Below are 19,902 nucleotides of genomic sequence, written 5' to 3'. Positions count from 1 at the left end.
AGGCCAGTTTCGCTCCCCAGTGCCCGGTGTTGTGACCTCAGCAGTGAGGGAGAGATCCGGATGCCCTCCCTGAGGGTCAGCCACAGGTGTGCCGTATTCCAGGCCAGTGCCCACCTAGCCCAGCCCTCTTTCAGCGGGACCCAGCACCTGGGCAGACAGGAGATGAGCTCCTCTGGCAGCTCTCATAATGCTCCCTTCAGCAGAGCCCTGGCAACCAGCCTTTCTTGGGATCCCTGGAAGCGCCTGCTAATTGCATTCCTCCTGAGGCTCTTCCTTCTGTCCCTGCTGGAATTGTAAAGGCAGATCCTTCACTTGAGAACCTGGAGTCCAGCCCACCATCTGGCTAACCCCGAGGTTGCCAGCCTCAGGGGGGCCCACACCAAGCCTTTCGGCAGATGAGAGAAAGGCAGCCCTTCCTCAGGTAGATTCAACATCTCACCAGAACCTACCTAGTGACAAGCTGAATATGAAGTACACTTTAGCCCCCAGTGTTCATCAGCCAGATGCCCTTGTTGTGCAGTGAACAACCTGTCTAGCTATACTTGGCAGCCTTAGCCTCTGAAAATGATGGCAAGAAATAGGAGACTGGGCTAGGGGCTGAATCTGTAAAGGAAAGAGGCTGTGTTTTCCTGGGCAACTAGATGAAGAAGGTGTGAGCCTCAATTCCAAAGAGGAAAGTTTACATGTAAGGGAAGTGTGGGATAGCAGTGATGGCAACCCCAACTCCTGCCCCTCTGGGTAACAGGACTGGGGAAGGAGTGTCTTCTCTGGAAGGGTTGGAAGGAACCTGGTTCTACAGGGAAAGCTGAAGAGAGTTAAAAGACGTCATTTGGCCAGGCTGGGTAAAGAACCCGGGAAGGAGGGGTGGCCAGGCAAAGATTGCTCACCAAGGCACCAAAATGTTTGTGGAGGTCTAGTCCTTCTTTTTTCAATTTATTTATTTTTTGTTGGAGTATTGTTGCTTTACAATGTTGTTAGTTTCTGCTCTACAGCACAGTGAATCAGCTATACATGTACACATATCCCCTCTTTTTTGGATTTCCTTCCCGTTAAGGTCACCACAGAGCACTGAGTAGAGTTCCCCGTGCGATACAGTCGGTTCTCATTAGTTATCTATTTTATACATAGTAGTGTATATATGTCAATCCCAGTCTCCCAACTGTGGAGGTCTAGTCCTTTTATTTGTGGTCTGCATGTCTTTCACCTGTGGTGTTTTTGCCATTAAATATTTGAAGAGGCTTTTTTTAAGAGTAAAAAGTAGGAGGGCTATTTTGATAAGAAGACACCACAGTCTGTATTACCTGTGTCTATGGGGTCTGCGGGACACCTCCTCCCCACAGCATCACATGAAGCCGTAGATGAGAAGGTCTTGTCAACCTAAGACGCCTGCCCTGGTTGGCTGGGGTGGGCTGCCATTGACAGGATTTCAGCAAGAGAGTGCCACGATCAGGTCTAGATTTTAGAACAACCCTCCAGGATTCAGGGTGCGGAGTGGGTTGGAGGGGCAGGAAAACAGGGAGAACCATCAGGAGGCTCCTACCTAATCCAGGGGAGATGAGACGGTCGGTGCTGGTGTCGAGGAAAGGGAAGCTGGGGCAGGACTGGTGACTGATGGGGGAGGTGAGCGGGGAGAAAATGACCCCCGATTTCTAGCCCCAGTCACCGAGTAGGGCTTTTCACGTGGAGAACTGAGGGAGGAAAGGGGGCAGGGCAGCCGTGACTTCTTTTTTGAGACATGACAAATGGAAGGAGACTGGGAGGATGTGGAGTGGCCCTCCCAGCACAGGGTTAAAGTCCCTTGCCCTTTCTCATACCCTCCGTAGCCCCCTCTACACACACAGGGTCTGTCGGTTCCCCAGCCCAGACTGGGGAAGACACTGTTGACTGATCCTCAGGGTCCCATGGTGACTTCTACTGAGATCATCTCAAGAGCAGTTCCCTTGGAGTCCTGGACTTCAGTTCCAGGCTCTTCAAAGAGGCCACCCAGCCCTGAAGATGCCCCACTATCCCCTGCCCTCCGTTGCTCTCTGGGCAATCGGGGCTCCAAGGGACAAAGTCCCCCTTCAGCCACTGCTGGGAGCCCAAAAAGATGTGGAGTCAGGCTGACCTCGGTCTGCATCCCAGGCCTGCTGCTTCTTTGCTGTGTGACCATGGGCAAGTCACCCAACCTCTCTCACTCTTGGCGTCCCCGCTTTTAATGGGACTATTGGTAACTCCTGATCACGAGCCTTAACACATTAATGTTTGCTCCCCACTGCTCCCACAGAAGGCATGTGATGCTGCTGTGTAGACATTGATGGGTCACCCAGGCTCGCTAGCTTAATTCATGATAATCCCAGGTGTCCACTATGTCATGGGCCTGGCCTCATCGAGCCCTGGACCCTCCGGCCAGTGGGGAACCCAAAGCCTGAGCTTTAGTGTCCCTGCCTTAAGGCTGGCTGGTTTGGCCTTGTCCCCTTTTTCCTACTTGCCCCAGTCTGGCAGGGTCAGTCCCCCAAGAATCAGCTCCTGGGAAGGGGCATGGCCTCCGGGCCCCCAGTGAGCTCCTGAGATCTGGGGCTGATGGGGGCCTGCAGTTTGATGAGTGGCTGCTTGAAGCCTCCAGGCCGGCCCACCCTCTGCTGCAACGGGAGAAAGCTGAGGGGGTGAGGAGGGGCGGTGTGCAGAGGGGCAGTGTGAAGATTTTTCTCATGCCCTGGGAGCCTCCTGTGGCAGTGCGGTTGGGAGGCCTGTGCAGAAATGGGCCACCAGGGCAAGAAACTGGCCCAACCTAGGGTCCCTTCCTCAGCAAAGTCCTTCTTGCCACCCCTGGGACCTCACAGTGGAAAGAGACCCAACGGGCTGCTCCTTCCTGGTTATCCCCCTACCCCTAGTTGTCCCTCAGTTCCTCATCCATAAAGTAGGGTGACAAGAACCTCTTTCAAATGGTGGCCAGGAGGATTTACAGAAATAGGGAATAGGGAATCACCTGGGATGTTCTGAGCACACGGCAAGGTTTGGAAATTTTAAACATATGCACAGTGACCCTCCCTGAGCTCAGGATGGCTTGACGCCTCCTACAGCTCTGCACCTGGACACCCGAAACAAGTCCTCAGTCACCTCAGTGCAGATGAGGGCCAAGGTTACCTGGGAAGACTATGGGACCACACCTGCTCTACCCTGTCCTATGTATGTGGCCTTGAGCAAGTGACCAGCCTCTTGGAGCCTTACTTCTCAACTGTGAAATGGGATTACTTTCCCACTGGGTGGTTGAGGGGCTTCAAAAAGATAATATGCCTGAAGTGCTCTGTACAGTGTACCTGGGAAAGGTTCTCAAAACGTGCATTGTGGTGATGGTGATGGTGATGGTCATGGTGATGCTGGTGCTGATGGAGGTGCTGATGGTGGTGGTGCAGGTGAGAAAGGAGCTAGACAGCAAGGATGTCAGGACCCATCTTCTCTCTCAGCTCTTCTTCATCGCCTCGCCTTATCTCTTTCCCTACTTTTCTCTCCCCTCCCCCTTCTTCCTCATCATCTTACCCCCTTCTCCTCCTACCTGTTCTCTCTCCCCTCATCCTCCCTCCCTCTCTCTCCTTTCCTTCTTCCTCCTTCCCCTCCCCCTTCCTCCTTCTCCTTTCCTCTCCCACAACAAGCCTGGCAGGAAGGCTGTGTCCTGGACTCAGTGCCTCTGTAATGAGTCCTGGGATGGGGGCAGAGAGCTCTTCTCTGGCTCACCCATTTTCTATTCAGCCTCTCCCCTCCCTGGCGGGTGGGGAGCCTTGGGGTCACCCCTCACCTCACGTGGCCGCTCAGTGGTCCTGCCCCTTTGCTGCAGCCCTGGTCCTCCGGGGACAGCGGACAGTGCCACTGTCCTGGAACCCCAGCCTTAGTGGTTCAGCCCCGAGATTCTGCAATGGTGTGCAGCTCAATTATTCTCATACTTGCCTTTGCCTGGGCAGGTGCCCCTTCTCCGTGTGTGAGGACTTCACACCTGTGCCCTTATCAGAGGTCCTCCGACACCCACCCACCTCCTGCCTCACCTTTGGTCCCTCTCCAGCAGCACATCTGAACCCCCAGCTCCCAGGCGTGGGAGGAAACCCAGACCCATAGGCCCAGGCAGGCTGACCCAGGAGGCTGCTGTCTGTACCTACAGGACAGACAGAGGAAGCATCTGCCACACCAGCATCCGTGGCCCTGTGACGGGGGTCAGCATTCAGCTCATGACAAGGGTCAGGGATCGTTCCACGCCAAGGATCCAGGCTGCTCGTGACAAGGATCAGAGTTTAAATTGCGCCTGGTGTCAGGTTCCGACACAACAAGGGGCAGGAATGTCTGCTTTGGCTGTCATCTGTGTTGGTGCGTCCCCTGGCCACCCTGGAGGTGCTTCTCCCTGACCCAGGCTGCCCCGTGATGCCCTGGGTGTCCAGGTCAGAACAGCTGGAGCCTGATGCCGCAGGGGGTGGTGAGAGTAGGGCTGAGCAGAGAGACAGCCAGGCCCCATGCCTACTACTCCAACCTACCCACTCCCTGCCTCAACCTCTCTCCTCTCTGCCCCTGCCCTCCACCCAGGCCGCAACGTGAGCCGCAGCTGCACTGACGAGGGCTGGACGCCCCTGGAGCCTGGTCCCTACCCCGTTGCCTGTGGCTTGGATGACAACGCATCGAGTTTGGACGAGGTGGGCCTCAGTGCACCCCACACACACACGCTAGAGTACTTGGGCCTGCTAGTTCCTTCCACTCTCTCCCACCAAGGGGCACAGTTGCCTTCCATGTCGGAGCCAGGACTCCCAGGGTCTGCCCTCCTCAAGCCTCCTCCCTCTCCAGGCCCACATTCCCAGCGGCGCATCCCCTGGCTCCCCTGACAGGGTCCAGGAGGGGGCTTCCAGGAGGATGACTCACAGCATCAAAGCAGAAGTAGCACCCCCAGGCCAGGCCACTCCACTCCCTCGTGGGAGCCTTGATACAGCCCTGGCAGGGCAGACAGAGCCCATCCCACCTGTCACATGCAGAAGAGAAACTGAGGTGCGGACCCTGGAATGAACCAGCCTCAGATACCCAGGAGCCAGTCAGGGGCAGGGACAGGGACAGGACCATTGTCCTCAGTCCCAGGATGGGGATCTGCCCTGGAGCAGGTGGAGCATAGGTGGTCTCTGTAAGGATGTGGGGCCAGGAGCCAGGGAAGGATATTGATGGGGAGGCTGGTGTATAACTGAAGTCCCGAGCTAGGAGCCCCTCACTGCTTTGGTGGGTGAATGTAGTCTGTCTGTGATGACCTCTGTCCCACCCCCAAAGCCCTTCACAGACAAGGCTTTCACTCCTCCCAAGAGGGCAGCAATTTCCTCAGAGGCCTTAAAAGCCCACCAGATCCTCGGGCAGGATCCTTCTTGACCACTGGCCTCTGTTCCAGCAGGGTGTGGAAGGTGGGGAGGAAGGAGGGGCGGCCCAGTGACCACGGCTCTGCGTGTGTGTCCATGGGGAGGGGCCAGCAGGAAGCCCTTGGTGTCCAGCTTTGTCCCTCCTCCCGCTAAATCCAGCCTCTGAGAGTCCCAAATGGGAAATTACCCTCCCCCTAGCGTCTTCTTTACCATTGTCCATTCCTCGCCACTTGGTGAGAGGGCCTCATGTTGGGGGTCTGAAGGGCAAGCAGTCTTGTGCTTGAGGATGTCAAGCCCAGAGCTGGCCCAGAAGGGCTGTTGGACACGTGACTGAAGAATGAATGGATGGACCAATGGATCGTGTGAGGTCTTCGCTCCTTCCCCCGCTGACATTTCCCTTGTGAAGGAGCGGAGAAAGGGCATTCAACCCCCTCCCGACCCTGGGAAGCAGTCCTGTCTCATCTGTGGAAACCAGGGAGAAAGGGGCTCTGGGAACTGGAAGGGGCCACTCAGCTACTCCCGGGAGCCCTGGGCCTCAGGCTCCTCATCTGCCAAGGCAGGGATGGGAAGCAGGATGTATAGGGCACCCCGCCTCTGCCAGCACCCCCTAGGTGAGTCCCCCCACCCCCGCCCAAGATCCTCACCCACCTCCCTCTAGCAGCAGCAGACAATGTTCTACAATTCTGTGAAGACTGGCTACACCGTCGGCTACAGCCTGTCCCTCGCCACCCTCCTGGTCGCCACTGCCATCCTGAGCCTGTTCAGGTGAGGACCAGCTCCTGCAACAGGTCTCAAAGCAGACCAGCCAGGTCACTCCTCACCCAGGCATGCTCTGCCCCCTCCGCTGTCAGCTCCCAGGTATCACACAGTCCTTCCCCAGCGCCCCCGCCAGGCCAGCCTCCCCTAGAGACAGCAGGGTGCTCGAAGTGCTCACCTGTGTCGGCCTCATCCCTCACAGGATGCCCTGTACCTGGGGATAGGGCACCAGAGGGCGGGGCCTGTGCCCTGGAATGAGGCACCTGCAAGCCAGGCTGCACACATGGGTAGGACACCTGGGGACAGGGCCCCCCTTCGGGGTGGGGTCTGCATTCAGAGGCTACAAGCCCTACCCTTCCTCCGAGCACTGGACTTGTTGGTTGGGGTGGGGGTCTGAGGCCCCTTCGGCCTCCTAGATCTGGCCACCTCCCACAGGAAGCTCCACTGCACGCGGAACTACATCCACATGCATCTCTTCATATCCTTCATCCTGAGGGCCACCGCTGTCTTCATCAAAGACTTGGCCCTCTTCGACAGCAGGGAGTCGGACCACTGCTCCAAGGGCTCGGTGAGGACCTGCCCAGGCCCACCTCCCTGGCCCACCTCTGCCATCTCTCACCTGAATCTCCTCTTCTCCCTCTCCCTCTCCTCCCTCCTGTCTCCCCTTTTCTCTCTCTCTCTCCCTTTCTCTCTCTCCCTCTCTCTTTCTCTCTCTCTCTCCAAAGATGGCCCCCCTCCGACCCTGCCTGCCAGCTCCTTGGATCCCGCTTCCCTCCCAGCAGCAGGAGATGCTGCTTGGCCATCTGGGAGTTCACACACCTACTCCTGCCAATGAAAAACACCTCTCCTGGGTGCAAAGTGGTACACTTCGTGCCAGAGCCCACAGCCCCCTTCCCGCCTCTGCTGCTAACTTCCTATGTGACCTTAGGGAAATCCCTTCCTCAGTTTCCCCATCGTGCAAGGACATTCAAGCTTCCTTCCATCCCTCCTCTCTGCCATCTGCATACCCATGGCTCTGCTCACCGTGCCCCCCTTCCTACTCCCCCCGTTGCCTTCTGGAGCCCGTCCAAACCTACACAGCCCTCCTCTTCTTCTATTCTTCCCCTGCCCTCAGTCACTCTGGACCTTCCTAGGCAAGGGAGCTTAAGAGAGCATTTAAGGAATTCATCGCCCATCACCAAGGGGTCCATCTGCAGGTGATTCTGTGCTCAGGGCCTCCTCCCTGAGTGCCCCCTGAGCTGAGACAGAGAGCTCAAGACCAGCCCTGGCTCCCATTCGTCCCTTGTGGTCAGTGACTTTTTGCCTCATGAGTGACCTCAGAGACAGTGCATTATTTCAGGGTTCAGAAGTACCTTCTCCCCAGAGAGTGAAATTGAAAGTGAATCTCCCCAGGGAGTTCCCTGGCTGTCCAGTGGTTAGGAATCCACGTTCTCACTGCCAAGGCCCCAGGTTTGATCCCTGACCTGGGAACTGAGATCCCACAAGCCGCGAGGTGTGGCCAAAAAAAAAAAAGTAACTTTCTCCAGAGAGTGATGGTGGTATCTCAGGCATCTCGACAAGGGGGAGGGGAGCCACCCTGGCCATTCCCAGAGCGCCTCAGATGATCCAGCCTGGGAGTAGGGCTCAGACCTGTGTGAGCCCCGGAGCCTGGGGAGCAGCCTGAAGCCTCCAGCGCACTTGTTGAGGATAATTGTGGAAATGAGCTTCCCGATTCATTAGCAGCCCTGTGAAGCTTTTCTAAGGCAAGGAGAAGCACAGATAATAGTCCTGTTAAAGAGCTGAGTTATTCTTGCTGTAAAGCAGATGAGGGAAGGTGGGGGAAACAGACTGCCTGTAACAGGAGGGACTGAAGTAAGACCTGAGGAAGGACTTTCCAACCATTGGGAGAGGAGGGTAGACTGCTCTCTGAGGGTGCCTCAAAGCCGAGGGCACAGGAGGAAAGGGTGGGAACCTGTGTTCTGGGTACAAGGAGGAATGAAATCAGAGGGGCTTCCTGGAGGAGGGTGGCTTTAAGCTCTGGCTTACAGGTATCTGGGCTCAATCTGAAACAGCAGATAATTTCTGGGAGAGGACAGATGGCCCAGAAGACCTGATAATCATGCGAGCTGGGCCGCCCAGAGCCCCTGATTTCCCTGCCCAGGGGTCTCCCTAACTCCTCCATTGCCCTCACCTGCCTGGGGAACCCCTTCTTCCTCTAGCTCCTCTGGCCCCCAGGAGGAAGGATCATCCCTCCACTCTCCTCTTTTTCCTAACTTCTACTTCACCCTCCTCTTCCCTCTTCTCCGTCCCCATCTTTCCCCCAACAATTCCATCTAAACCCCACTCCACAGTCCACAGCCCATATCCCTACACTTTCAAGGGATTCTTGCTAATGCAAGCAAGAATACGCCTTCCAGCTACCTTCAATCGTAATAGGAATAAGATAAATGAGTAGCGGAGATGGTAAGTGGATGGGTTGGTAGCTGGATGACTGAGTAAATAGTGTGTGGATGACTAAGTGGAAGGATAGATGGATAAAGTAAGAAAAATTGGATAGATCATGGGCAGGGGTATATTGGTGGTTGGATGGATGAGCAGATTGATGGACAAGTGGATAAATGAATGGATGGATAGACGTCTAGGTGTGTGGGTTGGTAGTGGATGTCTAGTATGTGGATAGTAGATGAATGGAGAGATAGACAGGTGAGTCTGTGGAGGGACTGATAGATGGAAGACGATGGATGCAGATAGATAGTTAATGGTTGGATGCATGGATGGTAGATGGATAGATGGGTGAGTTGGCAGTGGATGTCTGGTGGGTGGGTGGGTAAGTAAGTGGACAAATAGATAGGTGGGTAGGTGGATGGTTGGATGGGTAGGTGGGTGGATAGATATATAGATAGGAAGATGAATAGATGATAAATTGATGGGTGGATAATTAAAATTGCAAGCTTATTCCAACGCATCAGATGATGTAAAATTAGGGATAATGGGAAAACCACTGAGTATATTTCTAAGGGAATAATACGAAAATAACTAAGAGAGTAAGTTGGCTGTACTGCAATCCTGTTTGTCACCCCAGACAGAGATGTGGGCAGGCAGGGACCCCTGCTAGCTCCACTGGGCCCCCCTCTTCTCCTCCCCCTGCAGGTGGGCTGTAAGGCTGCCGTGGTGTTATTCCAGTACTGTATCATGGCCAACTTCTTCTGGCTGCTGGTGGAGGGCCTCTACCTGCACACCCTGCTCGCCGTCTCCTTCTTCTCCGAGAGGAAGTACTTCTGGGGGTACATATTCATCGGCTGGGGTATGGTACCAGGGAGGGCTGCCAGGCTGGGAACAAGGGGGCAAAGCCTGGGGAGCTCATTAGGGGGTGGGTACCAACCCAGCCTGCTGCCTTAGGTCTTGCTGGGCTGCAGATCCTGCCTGCAAGGCACTTGGCCGTGGGTTGATAAAAGTCCTCCCGTCATCTAACCCCTGGGCAGGTGCCTTCTGGCTGCGGCTGCACCTCGAGCTGACCCGTGGAACAGACAGGTTCTCTGAGCATCCTTCCATTTCCCCTCCAGTCCTTGAAACACACAGGACCGCTGCTAATCTATACAGTGCCTCTGCCAAAATGGGAAAACGAGTCCCCTTTAGGCAGACACAGTCCCTCAGACATAGAGCTTCACCCCCTCAATGAGGCATCTTTGCGCACTGAGCTACCTATATATGCCACCATACGTGGCCACGTTGGAAACGCACCCTTTTCTCTCCCTGGCTCTTCCTCCTTGATCTCCCCCTCTTCCTGCCACACTCTCTCCTCTTTCTCTCTCCTTTGGCCCTGACAGGGGTGCCCAGCACATTCACCATGGTGTGGACCATCATCAGAATCCATTTTGAGGATTACGGGTGAGCTGTCACCCCACCCCGTCCTCCTGGCTGCTGTCACTCGGGGCAGATCCCCCGGGTGGGATGAGGGGGACCAGGGAGTAACAGACTCTGGACCAGTGGTCTCTAAAGGGTTTGGGGGCAGAGCCGGGGACAACAGGAGGACTGCTGACTCTCTCTGGCCGAGGACGATCTCTCTCATTCTCCCCCACCATACCCTGCCCAGATGCTGGGATACCATCATCTCCTCACTGTGGTGGATCATAAAGGCCCCCATCCTCGCCTCCATCTTGGTAAGGCCTCCTCCCACCACTTAGGGATGGGGAGACTGAGGCCCGGAGTGGGTAGACAACTGACCAAGGTCCCACAGGAAATTCATGTCTAGGTCAGAACTGAACCCTAGGCTTCCCAATGCCTAATGCAGGACTGTCCCCAGCCCTTTCCCCACCAGTTTTTCCTCTAGAGTAGAGAAAGCAGATTGGGAGGCCCAGCCCTTAGGGATGTGAGGGAGAGTTCCTGGATGACTTTCCCAAAGCGGGAAGAGGTAGGGGAGAGGTAAGATGGATGGATAGCTGGGCCCTGGGGAAGAAGACAGGCCATCAGCCCAGGGGGCTGGACACCCTGCCTCCCCTCTCTGACCACCCGACCTTGGCCCCCACCCACCAGGTGAACTTCATCCTCTTTATTCGCATCATCAGAATCCTGGTTCACAAACTGCGGGCCCCGGATGTCGGGAAGAGTGGCAGCAGCCCATACTCGTGAGTATGGGCCCAGGGCCCCGGCTCTCCCGGTATCCCCAGCCCCAGTCCCCAAATCATCCCACGTCCCCTGGAAGCCCCCCTCCAGAATCATCAAAAACCCACCTTGCTCTTGCCCACCTCTGCCCCCATGGCCTGGCTCAGTGCACGAGTGTCCCCTGCCCAGTCCCACCCTCACCAGGCCCATGAGTCCCAGGTCTGCTTCTCCTGCATGACTTACCTAGCAGGTGATCGGCCCCGCTGTGTATCTGCCGTCAAGCTAGGGAGCTCGAGAACACAGTAGATAACCTGTGTCCTGTTCACACCGTGTGCCCAGTCCCTGCCATGGGCCTGGCACAGAAAAGGGGCACAGTAGATGCATGCCCCGGGGGAGCCCCCAGTCTACCAAGGAAATGGCCATATTCGGGACTCAGTCCTCCCTGAGAGTAGTAACAGCATCCACAGGTTACATGCCAGGTGTGTGCAACGGGGTTTCCAAGCATCATCTCATTTCGTCTGTACAGTCTCCTCCAGATTGTCCCCATTTCACAGATGAGGAAACTGACACATACTCCCTCCTCCTCTAGGGTTTGGGAGCACATCGTCTTGGCAGAGGGAGGGCACGGTGTCTGTGGGACAGGGGTCATATCCTTGCTTGGAAAGGTGTGAGGGCTCTTCCTGTGCTTGGGGGGCCTGGAGAACAGGCAGGCTTTCATGAGAGCAACAAGGCTGGAAGACAGAACTGCAGAAACATGAATGGGGTGGCTGTGGGAGGGTGAGTCGGTCTGTGTGCCCACAGATGGGAACAGGAGATTGATTATCAGCACTGCACAGACAAGACAAACCTGGGGTGTCCTACAGGGGCCTTCCAGTCCTGTGATCCAGAATGTTCTCCTGGGCCTGTCTTCTCTCTGGGGAATCTGTGCTGTGGTTCTAAGATTCCTGGCTAGAATGTCACGAGCTGCTGGATTTAGGATTCTATTCTGGAATCCTGTGATTCTCTCTGATGAGACTAAGACTCCCGTTCCTGGTGTGACAGCACTTCCTCCCTCAGGGTGTGGAGGTGGAGCTTCCCTTCCAGTTTGAGAAAGGAAGGCCCTGCAGGGGTCTGCAGTCTCCCAGGGGGTAGCACATCAGGCCTGTGCCCCCTCCTCCTCTACTTTCCCTGTGGGGCCTTGTTTTCCCCAACATACAACTGCTCAAAAGGGCTTGAATCTGAGGCAAAGAGAGCCGGTCATCACCAGGTCCATGTGGGTGAGGTGGAAACTGAACAGCTGTTGGCAGGCAGAAGGGGTGGGGGGAGTAGGAGATGGAGCTCCCCGCGGAGGGACTGTCAGCTCCCACTCTCCACCTCCCCACAAGCCTCCAATTTAAAGAAAGCCTCCATCTGTCAGCCTCAGGCGCGTGGGATAGGTTTGCAGTCAAGGAGCGGTGGGCAGTGCTCGGGACACTGGCGTGGCTGGGGACCAGGTCCAGGAAGGAGTGGAGGGGCAAGGCCAGCTCCTCTGCCCCCAGTTTGCTGTGGCTCCTCGGGCCCAGGGCTAGGCCTCCCTGGACTGACTGCCAAGGCAGGAGACACAGAGGCAGAGACACACTCACCCCTCAGACCTCTCCCAGCCAGGGAACTGTGGGTTCACACTGCCTGGACCAGCTATGAGGTCAAGTGGCTGGGAGGCCTGAAACAGGATGAGCTCTGCTCCATGGGAAAGGGGCGAGTCATTTAGAGTGACTGTGGACCCTGCTGAGCACACATGGCCGGTGAAGGAGGAGCTGGTCCTCCAGAGAATTCTGAGGGTGCATGTATTGGTGTGGGGAGCGGGGGTGGGGCGGAAAAGGATGTAATCCCAGAAAAGGTGGCAACTCCTGGGGAAGTAGATACAGCAGAGAAGCCAAAGACAGGGCTTTACTAGTTGACCCTGAGTCATCCTTGGTGACCAGGCACAAACTTGAGCACCCATTATCCTCCCAAGTGGCCTCGGGCATCTGTGGTCAGCAACCCAATTACAAAAACTTACTTCCCAAACGCCCTCATTTCCAGTAGAGTATTGGTCTCTCATAAATGCACTGTATTTCATAGCACCCAAAGCGCTTCCAGGTTTACAGTGGGCCCCGCTTCTATTACTTGACCATGTTGAGCATACACTTGCCCCATTGTACAGATTGGAGAAACTGAGACCAGGGGAAGGGAAACCAGGATCTCCTGTTGCTCAAGAAACTATCCCCATTAGCGGCCATAGAGCCTGAAATACCACTATTACACGTAATCCTTGGGATTGAGCCCTGGCCCTCCTTTATACTCCCTCCTCCAGAAAGTGAAAATAGAGGGGTTTCTCTCTCCTTGCAAGCTACATTTGCTAGGATTCTTTATCCACTTACTTCTAGTCAAATTTGACCAGTGGGAGGCTCTGGAAGGGTATTAGATAGGACAAAGGGGAGGGAAGCTACAGACGTTCTTTCATGGCTCCAGCATTGACTCTGGCATGGTCTCTGGCATTGACTATACCTCTTTGTGGCTCAAGCTCATTCAAGAAGCCCTTCTCAACATGTTTCCATCTCATTCAAGGGACTCCTCCCATGTTGATTTTAGCACTTACTTAGTAAGGCCTCTACCATAGGATCCCAACCCTTTCCAGGTAGCCCTGTCCTTGGGTTCTGGTAAAGCCAGCTCTTCCCTTTGTCCCTCCTTCACTGGAGCTGGAAGTCCAAGGGAGGAGGCCCAGGGGGCATGAGGTCATAGGCACTGCAGATATGGAACAGAAACAGTTGTGGACATAGGACTGATGGGAACCAACAGTCTATCCTCACACATCCTGGTCGTTGTCCCTGTCTTCTGTGCCCCATGTGCGTACACGTGTGGACACCCATACCCACTGCCTGCCCCTCCCCTGCCCCCAGGAGGCTGGCCAAGTCCACCCTTCTGCTGATCCCCCTGTTTGGAGTGCACTACATCATGTTTGCCTTCTTCCCCGACAACTTTAAGGCTGAAGTGAAAATGGTCTTTGAGCTCGTCGTGGGGTCTTTCCAGGTATGAACTGTGGACTTAAGGCTGCGTTCTTCTCTGGGCTTTAAGGGAGGAAATTCACCTGGGGCCTTGGCCTCTTGCCGCTAGATTCCAATCTTTTCATTGCAATAAGTATTTATTAAGCACAACTGTATGTTTGGCCCTTTGTTTCACCAGGGGAACACAGGGGTGGGGCAGGGTTTGGGGCTCCCAGGGTCTGTCTACCTCACCTCTCCCGCTCCCTTCCTCCCCAGGGTTTTGTGGTGGCCATCCTCTACTGCTTCCTCAATGGCGAGGTAAGCCCCTCTCAGACCTTGGGGGTCAAGGAACAGAACTCTGGTAGCCCCAACGTCCAAAACCCCTGACGGGATATGTGCAGAGCAAAGAAGAGTCAAACCTTGCTACTCCAGCTGTGGTCCTCAGACTAGTAAATCAGTGATGGCACCTAGGACCTTGTTTAAAATGCTGATTTCTGGGCCCACCCCAGGCCTGCTGACTCTGAATCTGCTTTAAAGAAAACCTCAGGGGATTCATGTGCACATCAGAGTTTTAGAAGTGCTGTGTTAGGCGGCAGTGTGCAGAGTGAGTGGGGATGGGCGAAGTGAAGCCTGAGTCACTGTGGAGCCCTGGTTACAAAGCACAGAAGTCTACTGGAATGAGCTCAAGGTGAGCTGGAGGGCAGGGATCAGGAGATTGGGCCGCATACCTCTCCCTCCCTGGACTGAATTCTCTGATCCTCTCTGGCTCCCACCTCCCCCCACTCCAATCCCTTGATTTGACCTGGCCCCTAGGAGGTCCCATCTCTGCACTGCCCAAGGTAGCATCTGGGCTTTCAAGTTAGATTCCCCAAGAGGCTATGACTGTCTGGCTCACACACCCTAGACAGAGTGCAGCCCAATCTGCAACGCAGGAGGCTTCACAGGGGCGCGCCTGACCACCCTCCCTTCTCCCAGGTGCAGGCAGAGCTGCGGCGGAAGTGGCGGCGCTGGCATCTGCAGGGCGTCTTGGGTTGGAACCCCAAATACCAGCACCCGTCAGCAGGCAGCAGCGGGGCCACGTGCAGCACTCAGGTCTCCATGCTGACGCGCGTCAGCCCCGGCGCGCGCCGCTCCTCCAGCTTCCAGGCCGAAGTCTCCCTGGTCTGACCGCCAGGTGCCCAGGCGGGTGGGCGGCCCCTCCCGTCCGCACCGCCCCCCACCCCGCGCGGCAGCGGGGGGCAAAGGCCTGCCAGGCGAGGTCAGCCCCAGCCCTGAGCTCGGAGGCTGCCCGGGCACCCCCAGCTCACTGTCCGGAAGGCCCTGGAGAAGGCTGCCCTTGCGCCTGCCTGGGGAGACGATGGGGGAGAGCTGGGAGCTCCTACCTAGAAGATGAGGGGTGGAGCTCAGTCTTCAGACTCCGCCCCCAAAGGCCCCCTCCGCCCATTAAGGGCAAGAAATCTGCATACTCTCACCTGATTCCACGGCCTGGTAGATCTCGCTACCCACCCGAGGAGGGCCACCGCCTATCCCCTGACAATGCATGTGGGAACGTGGTGTGATCTGAGGGGACAAAGGTCTTGCCCCAAAAGGTCACCTGCCACCGCCACCTCGACAGTGCCTGAAGTTCCACCATTGCTGTCAGTTTCCTTTGGGTTAAGCATCACCATTCAGGCATCTCTCCAAAGACGCGGTCCCCTCCCTCAGTGCCTCCTCATAGCTGCCAGCTCTTCAAGGTGAATGAGTTTTTCTGCCTCCGGCAGATGCGGTTGTAAACGAGGGGTTTTAGTTCGGGGAGGGCAGCTATCTTCATAGTCCCCGCTAAAGTGGAGTCATCCCGGGATGGCTGGAACAATCCCAGGAGCTTGCCACCAGCCCTACCAATCCTTATGGGCTGTGGGAGCTGCCCCTGGCTGCCTACCTATGTGCCAACTATTAGGACCGGGCTCAGAGATGTACACTCTTGGGCCCCTTAATCCTCAGAGCAACCCAGCAAGGCGGGCGCTACTGTCCCTATTTCACAGTGAGCCTCACAGAGAGCAGGTACCTCATCTTGTCACACAGACAGCATTTGAACTCAGATCTTGCTGATGGGAAAGTGAAAGCACAGACTCTTAACTGCTGCCTTTTATATATTGTAACAAGCTGGATCCTCTTGCTTATTTGTATCACCACTGATATTGTTATTACCACCATCCCGCAAACCCCATTCCCACCCCACCCTCCCTGGAGTGTGGCTGAGGAGTCCCCCAGCCCATGTATCATCTGGACAAGAGCCTGGTGGCTGTCGTGTCCTGTGTCCGCCCTGCACCCCTGTGGCCACACGGCTTCCTACTCACGCCCCAGCCAGAAGATCCCCTTGGGACTGCAAACAGGCTTGTGCAACAGTAAACACTGGGTTGGATTCGCTTGGTTTTCCTGGTGGTTGGTGTTCCCATGTGGGCTAAAATGGAGACCAGCTTCCAACTTGCGGCCATGCCCCCCACCCCCCTTCGAAGGAGGGCTGGTCCAAGACATCACTGAAACCAGATGCCACCACCCCTCTGGCTTCCATGTGAGGAACACACAGTTCTAAGGGCTTTCAACTCACATCTTGTTGAGTGGTACCCTCTCTCCTCTGAGTGTGGTGAAGTTATACCCCGTCCTCGTAGTGTCCTCCCACCCCCTGAATCCAACCAAGAAGAGATAGTTCTATTCTTGGATCTATACAGAACAGCTGACAGCTGCCCTTGGTCCCAAAAGTGGTTACATGGGGGTACCTGCACCCAAGGAGCGCATGGGGTGTGAGATGACCATGTTGCCAAGAAGTGGCAGATAGAGGACAGGGCAGATGTCACCAAAACAGAGACAATACAGCAAATAGAAAGGTTTAGACACAGAGGCTGCAGGGCGAAGAAGATGACGCTGGTCAGCAAGGAATGGATTCAAAGCCACTGCTCCAGCTGACCTCCCTGGCTTCCACTTCCTGCAAACGTCCTGCCCGGACCTGGCCCATCCACCACCGTGCCTGAAATCCCACCATTAGTGAGTCATGTCTGGGGAGAAGCAGAGTTATCAGCCAGGAGGGTAAAAAGTGAATAAAACAGAGAGAGACCCAAGACAGGGACAAAAAAGGGAGGACAGAAGTGGGGCCCCGCCTCGGAGGTAGCAGGAGGTGAAAAGCTCCCCACCCCCCAAACCCTGGTAGTGGAGCATTCAGGAATGGGGAGAAGGTGAGACCCTGTCCCTGGCCAGCAGAGGTCATAAGCAGACATCCCAGGCTGCCTATGGAGTGGGAGTGGAACAGGGGTGACCACGAGCAGAATTTCTCCTGCAGCCCCTCTTTCCTCCGGCTCCCCGGTCCCTCTCTCTGCCTTTCCCGGCACAGACCAGACCAGCTCATCTCTATTGCCACCTGGTGGTGCCTCAAGGACAGCACCAAAGTCGGCCTCAAGGACCCAAATACCTGAGTGCAGGCCCCTCCCCAGGAAGCCAGTTGACACAGAGGGCAGGCCTCTCTCCTCAGCTCCATTTCAGAACGAGATACAAGAGAGAGGACGTGGTGAGGACACAGGATTGATGGCCCCAGGGACAGTTTGGGATTAAGGAGACCCAGGACCTGGCCCTCAGATCAAGGCCCCTGACCTTGTGGCAGTGATTCCCATCCCAGACCCAGCTGTGACCCTAGGTGGAACCAGACGTCTGGTTCCCCACAGGCTATGCCCTGACCCTTGACCAAGGCTGACCCCAGATCCTGAGGGCAAAGCCCAGTTAGCTCAGGTGGGCTCCCTCTGGGAAGACAAAGACAAGTAGCCCCTCACCATCCCGGCACAGACGGCCACCATGTGGATGACTCCTGCCGCTCCAGGGGACAGGCTGCCCAAGGAGGGTGACCAGTCTGCCAGTAGAATGGATAGGGAGCATCTTCCCAGGTGAGGGGTAGTCCCTGTGAACTAGGCAGTAGTCTCCAGATCCCAAGGGAGCATGAGAGATGCCAGGGACACCTGAATCGAAGTGAGCAGGTGCGGGGAGCCCTTTGCAGTAGGAATTCAGGGGAACACTTCTTAAATGAGGCCAAGGGGATGAGGGTGGGTTTGGGGCAGGCCACTCGGGCTGCTGAGAAGGGCCCCAGGGACAGGCCAAGGAAAAGCCGCCAGTCCTTCATCCAGGTGAGGGAGGACCTGGTTTGGGACATGCTGAAGCTAATGTCTGTGGGGCATCTGGGGAGAAGTCCCAAGGCTGTTGGAAACTGACCTAAGGCAACAGGGCCCAGGCAGGAGTTAGGGAGACCAGGGCAGCCCCCGGGGGGCTGGAGTACAGGGAGTCTGTATCCCCAGGCACCTCCATCTGGTGGGCAAGGCCAGGTGGGGTGAAGAGCTGGTCTCAGCGCCTCAGTTCCCATCACTTGCCCAGGGCCTGTTTTAATGAGCAAGGCCCACTCCCCACCCCCATGTGGGAACAGCAACTGCTCTTATTTCTCCCGGGGGAGCGGGCCGGAGCCACAGCTGGCCGTCATTAAACACCCTGATCAGGCCAGGGATGGCCGAGATATTAATAGCCAGGACACAGCCTCCCAGAAAGAGGGACAGGAACCTCTGCAGGTCATGGGGTTGAGGAGGATGTGTCCGGAGGCCATCCTGGCAACGACCCAGCCCCCATGCAGGGCAGATTATGTCCAGAGAGGAGGGAAGGGACTTGTTTGGGATCACCAGCAAGTCACTGGCCCAGCCCGGCCTTGAACCCAGTTCTCACAGTCCCAGAACCCTGCCTCATTGTATGAATTGTCATAGGTGCCATTCACTGGGATTGCCCTGTGTAGAAACATAGAAGCAGACCTGGTTGGTGACCCTGAATCTTCATCGTCTTTATTTAAAAACCTTGACATTTTTTGTTCGCTTTGTATTTTTACATTAGTTTTGATTTTTTTAATATTACATTAGGGCTTCCCTGGTGGCGCAGTGGTTGAGAGTCCGCCTGCCGATGCAGGGGACACAGGTTTGTGCCCTGGTCCGGGAAGATCCCACAGGCCGCGGAGCGGCTGGACCCGTGAGCCATGGCTGCTGAGCTTGCGTGTCCGGAGCCTGTGCTCTGCAACGGGAGAGGCCACAACAGTGAGAGGCCCGCGTACCGCAAAAAAAAAAAAAAAAAATTACATTAAAGGGAATTCCCTGGTGGTCCAGTGGTTAGGAGTCACTCTGTGCTTCCACTGCAGGGGGCACAGGTTCGATCCCTGGTCAGGGAATTAAGGTCCTGTAAAACATCGCTTATCCTAATTACCTACTGAGTTTTTTTGTGACCCTCCTTAAATTTTGCATCCAAGGACAGTGCCTCACTTGCCTCACCCTAGTCCCAGCCCAGCTCCCAGAGATCACAGCATCTCTGAGCCCAGCATACTGGCATGGAAAAAACTTTGAAGAGCTCTGAACAAGCCTCTATGTGGCCCAGAGGGAAGGGGTCCTGCCAGGGTGATGCCCACGAGAAGTAGGGGGCTCCAGGGTTAATTCAGAGGTTCAATAATGTCAACATAGACCTAGATGTTTTCTACCTGTCCACTCTGCCATCCTCAATGTGTTGACTTTCATCCACAGACTTATCCCCTCTTGATTGCAAGACAACTGTTTCTGCCCCAAGCATCACGTTCTCACAGAACTCCATCCACTGGCAGGGAGGAGAGTGCTTCCTGTGTGTCTCCTTTTGTCAGGAAGATAAGCTATCCCAGAACCCACCTTCTACATACTCTCTTCAGGCTCCTTGGCCAGGACTAGGTCACACACCCAAGCCCTGGCTGCAAGAGAGACCAGGCTTCCAGAGGGAAGTTGATCTGATAAGGAAGAAGGATTGATCTGATAAGGGAAGATGGTTGTTGAGTAGGCAACCAACAGAGTCTGACTCTCAATCTCCTTTTGGACGTCTCTTTGGGTAAGTGTGTGGCCTTTCAGATTCCCTCCATCTGAGCCTGGTGGTGTGGTAGATGGTGGAGGAGAGGAAGCCAAATCAGTCATGGGTCAGTGCAGGAAAGAGAAAACACTCTAGGTCTTTCGTGCAGAAAGAGATTTAAAGTAGGAAGTTAACCACAGTGTTCATTGCAGCTCTGTTTACAATAGCCAGGACATGGAAGCAACCTAAGTGTCCATCGACAGACGAATGGACAAAGAAGATGTGGCACATATATACAATGGAATAGTACTCAGCCATAAAAAGAAACGAAATTGAACTATGTGTACTGAGATGGATGGACCTAAAGTCTGTCATAC

At 55.5% G+C, this 19,902-nt stretch overlaps 1 protein-coding gene across 1 annotated transcript in view; it reads left to right on the top strand.

Moving 5' to 3' along the window:
- Positions 1–16,160, top strand: part of VIPR1 (vasoactive intestinal peptide receptor 1) — a 34,608-nt gene extending 18,448 nt beyond the window's left edge. The window contains exons 4-13 of the mRNA XM_022553827.2: positions 4,549–4,655; positions 6,016–6,119; positions 6,546–6,678; positions 9,240–9,393; positions 9,917–9,977; positions 10,183–10,249; positions 10,623–10,714; positions 13,589–13,718; positions 13,949–13,990; positions 14,648–16,160. Coding sequence (XP_022409535.1) covers positions 4,549–4,655; positions 6,016–6,119; positions 6,546–6,678; positions 9,240–9,393; positions 9,917–9,977; positions 10,183–10,249; positions 10,623–10,714; positions 13,589–13,718; positions 13,949–13,990; positions 14,648–14,839 — 1,082 coding nt within the window. The 3' untranslated portion in view covers positions 14,840–16,160. The remainder of the gene's footprint in view (positions 1–4,548; positions 4,656–6,015; positions 6,120–6,545; positions 6,679–9,239; positions 9,394–9,916; positions 9,978–10,182; positions 10,250–10,622; positions 10,715–13,588; positions 13,719–13,948; positions 13,991–14,647) is intronic.
- Positions 16,161–19,902: the final 3,742 nt, after the last annotated feature.

This window comes from Delphinapterus leucas, chromosome 10 (genome assembly GCF_059928025.1).
Source record: "Delphinapterus leucas isolate spDelLeu-1000000601 "Yukka" chromosome 10, BTC_Dleu_Yukka2, whole genome shotgun sequence".
NCBI lineage: Eukaryota > Metazoa > Chordata > Mammalia > Artiodactyla > Monodontidae > Delphinapterus > Delphinapterus leucas.
Note: the sequence above shows the minus strand (reverse complement) of the source record. Positions and strands in the feature narration are given on the sequence as shown.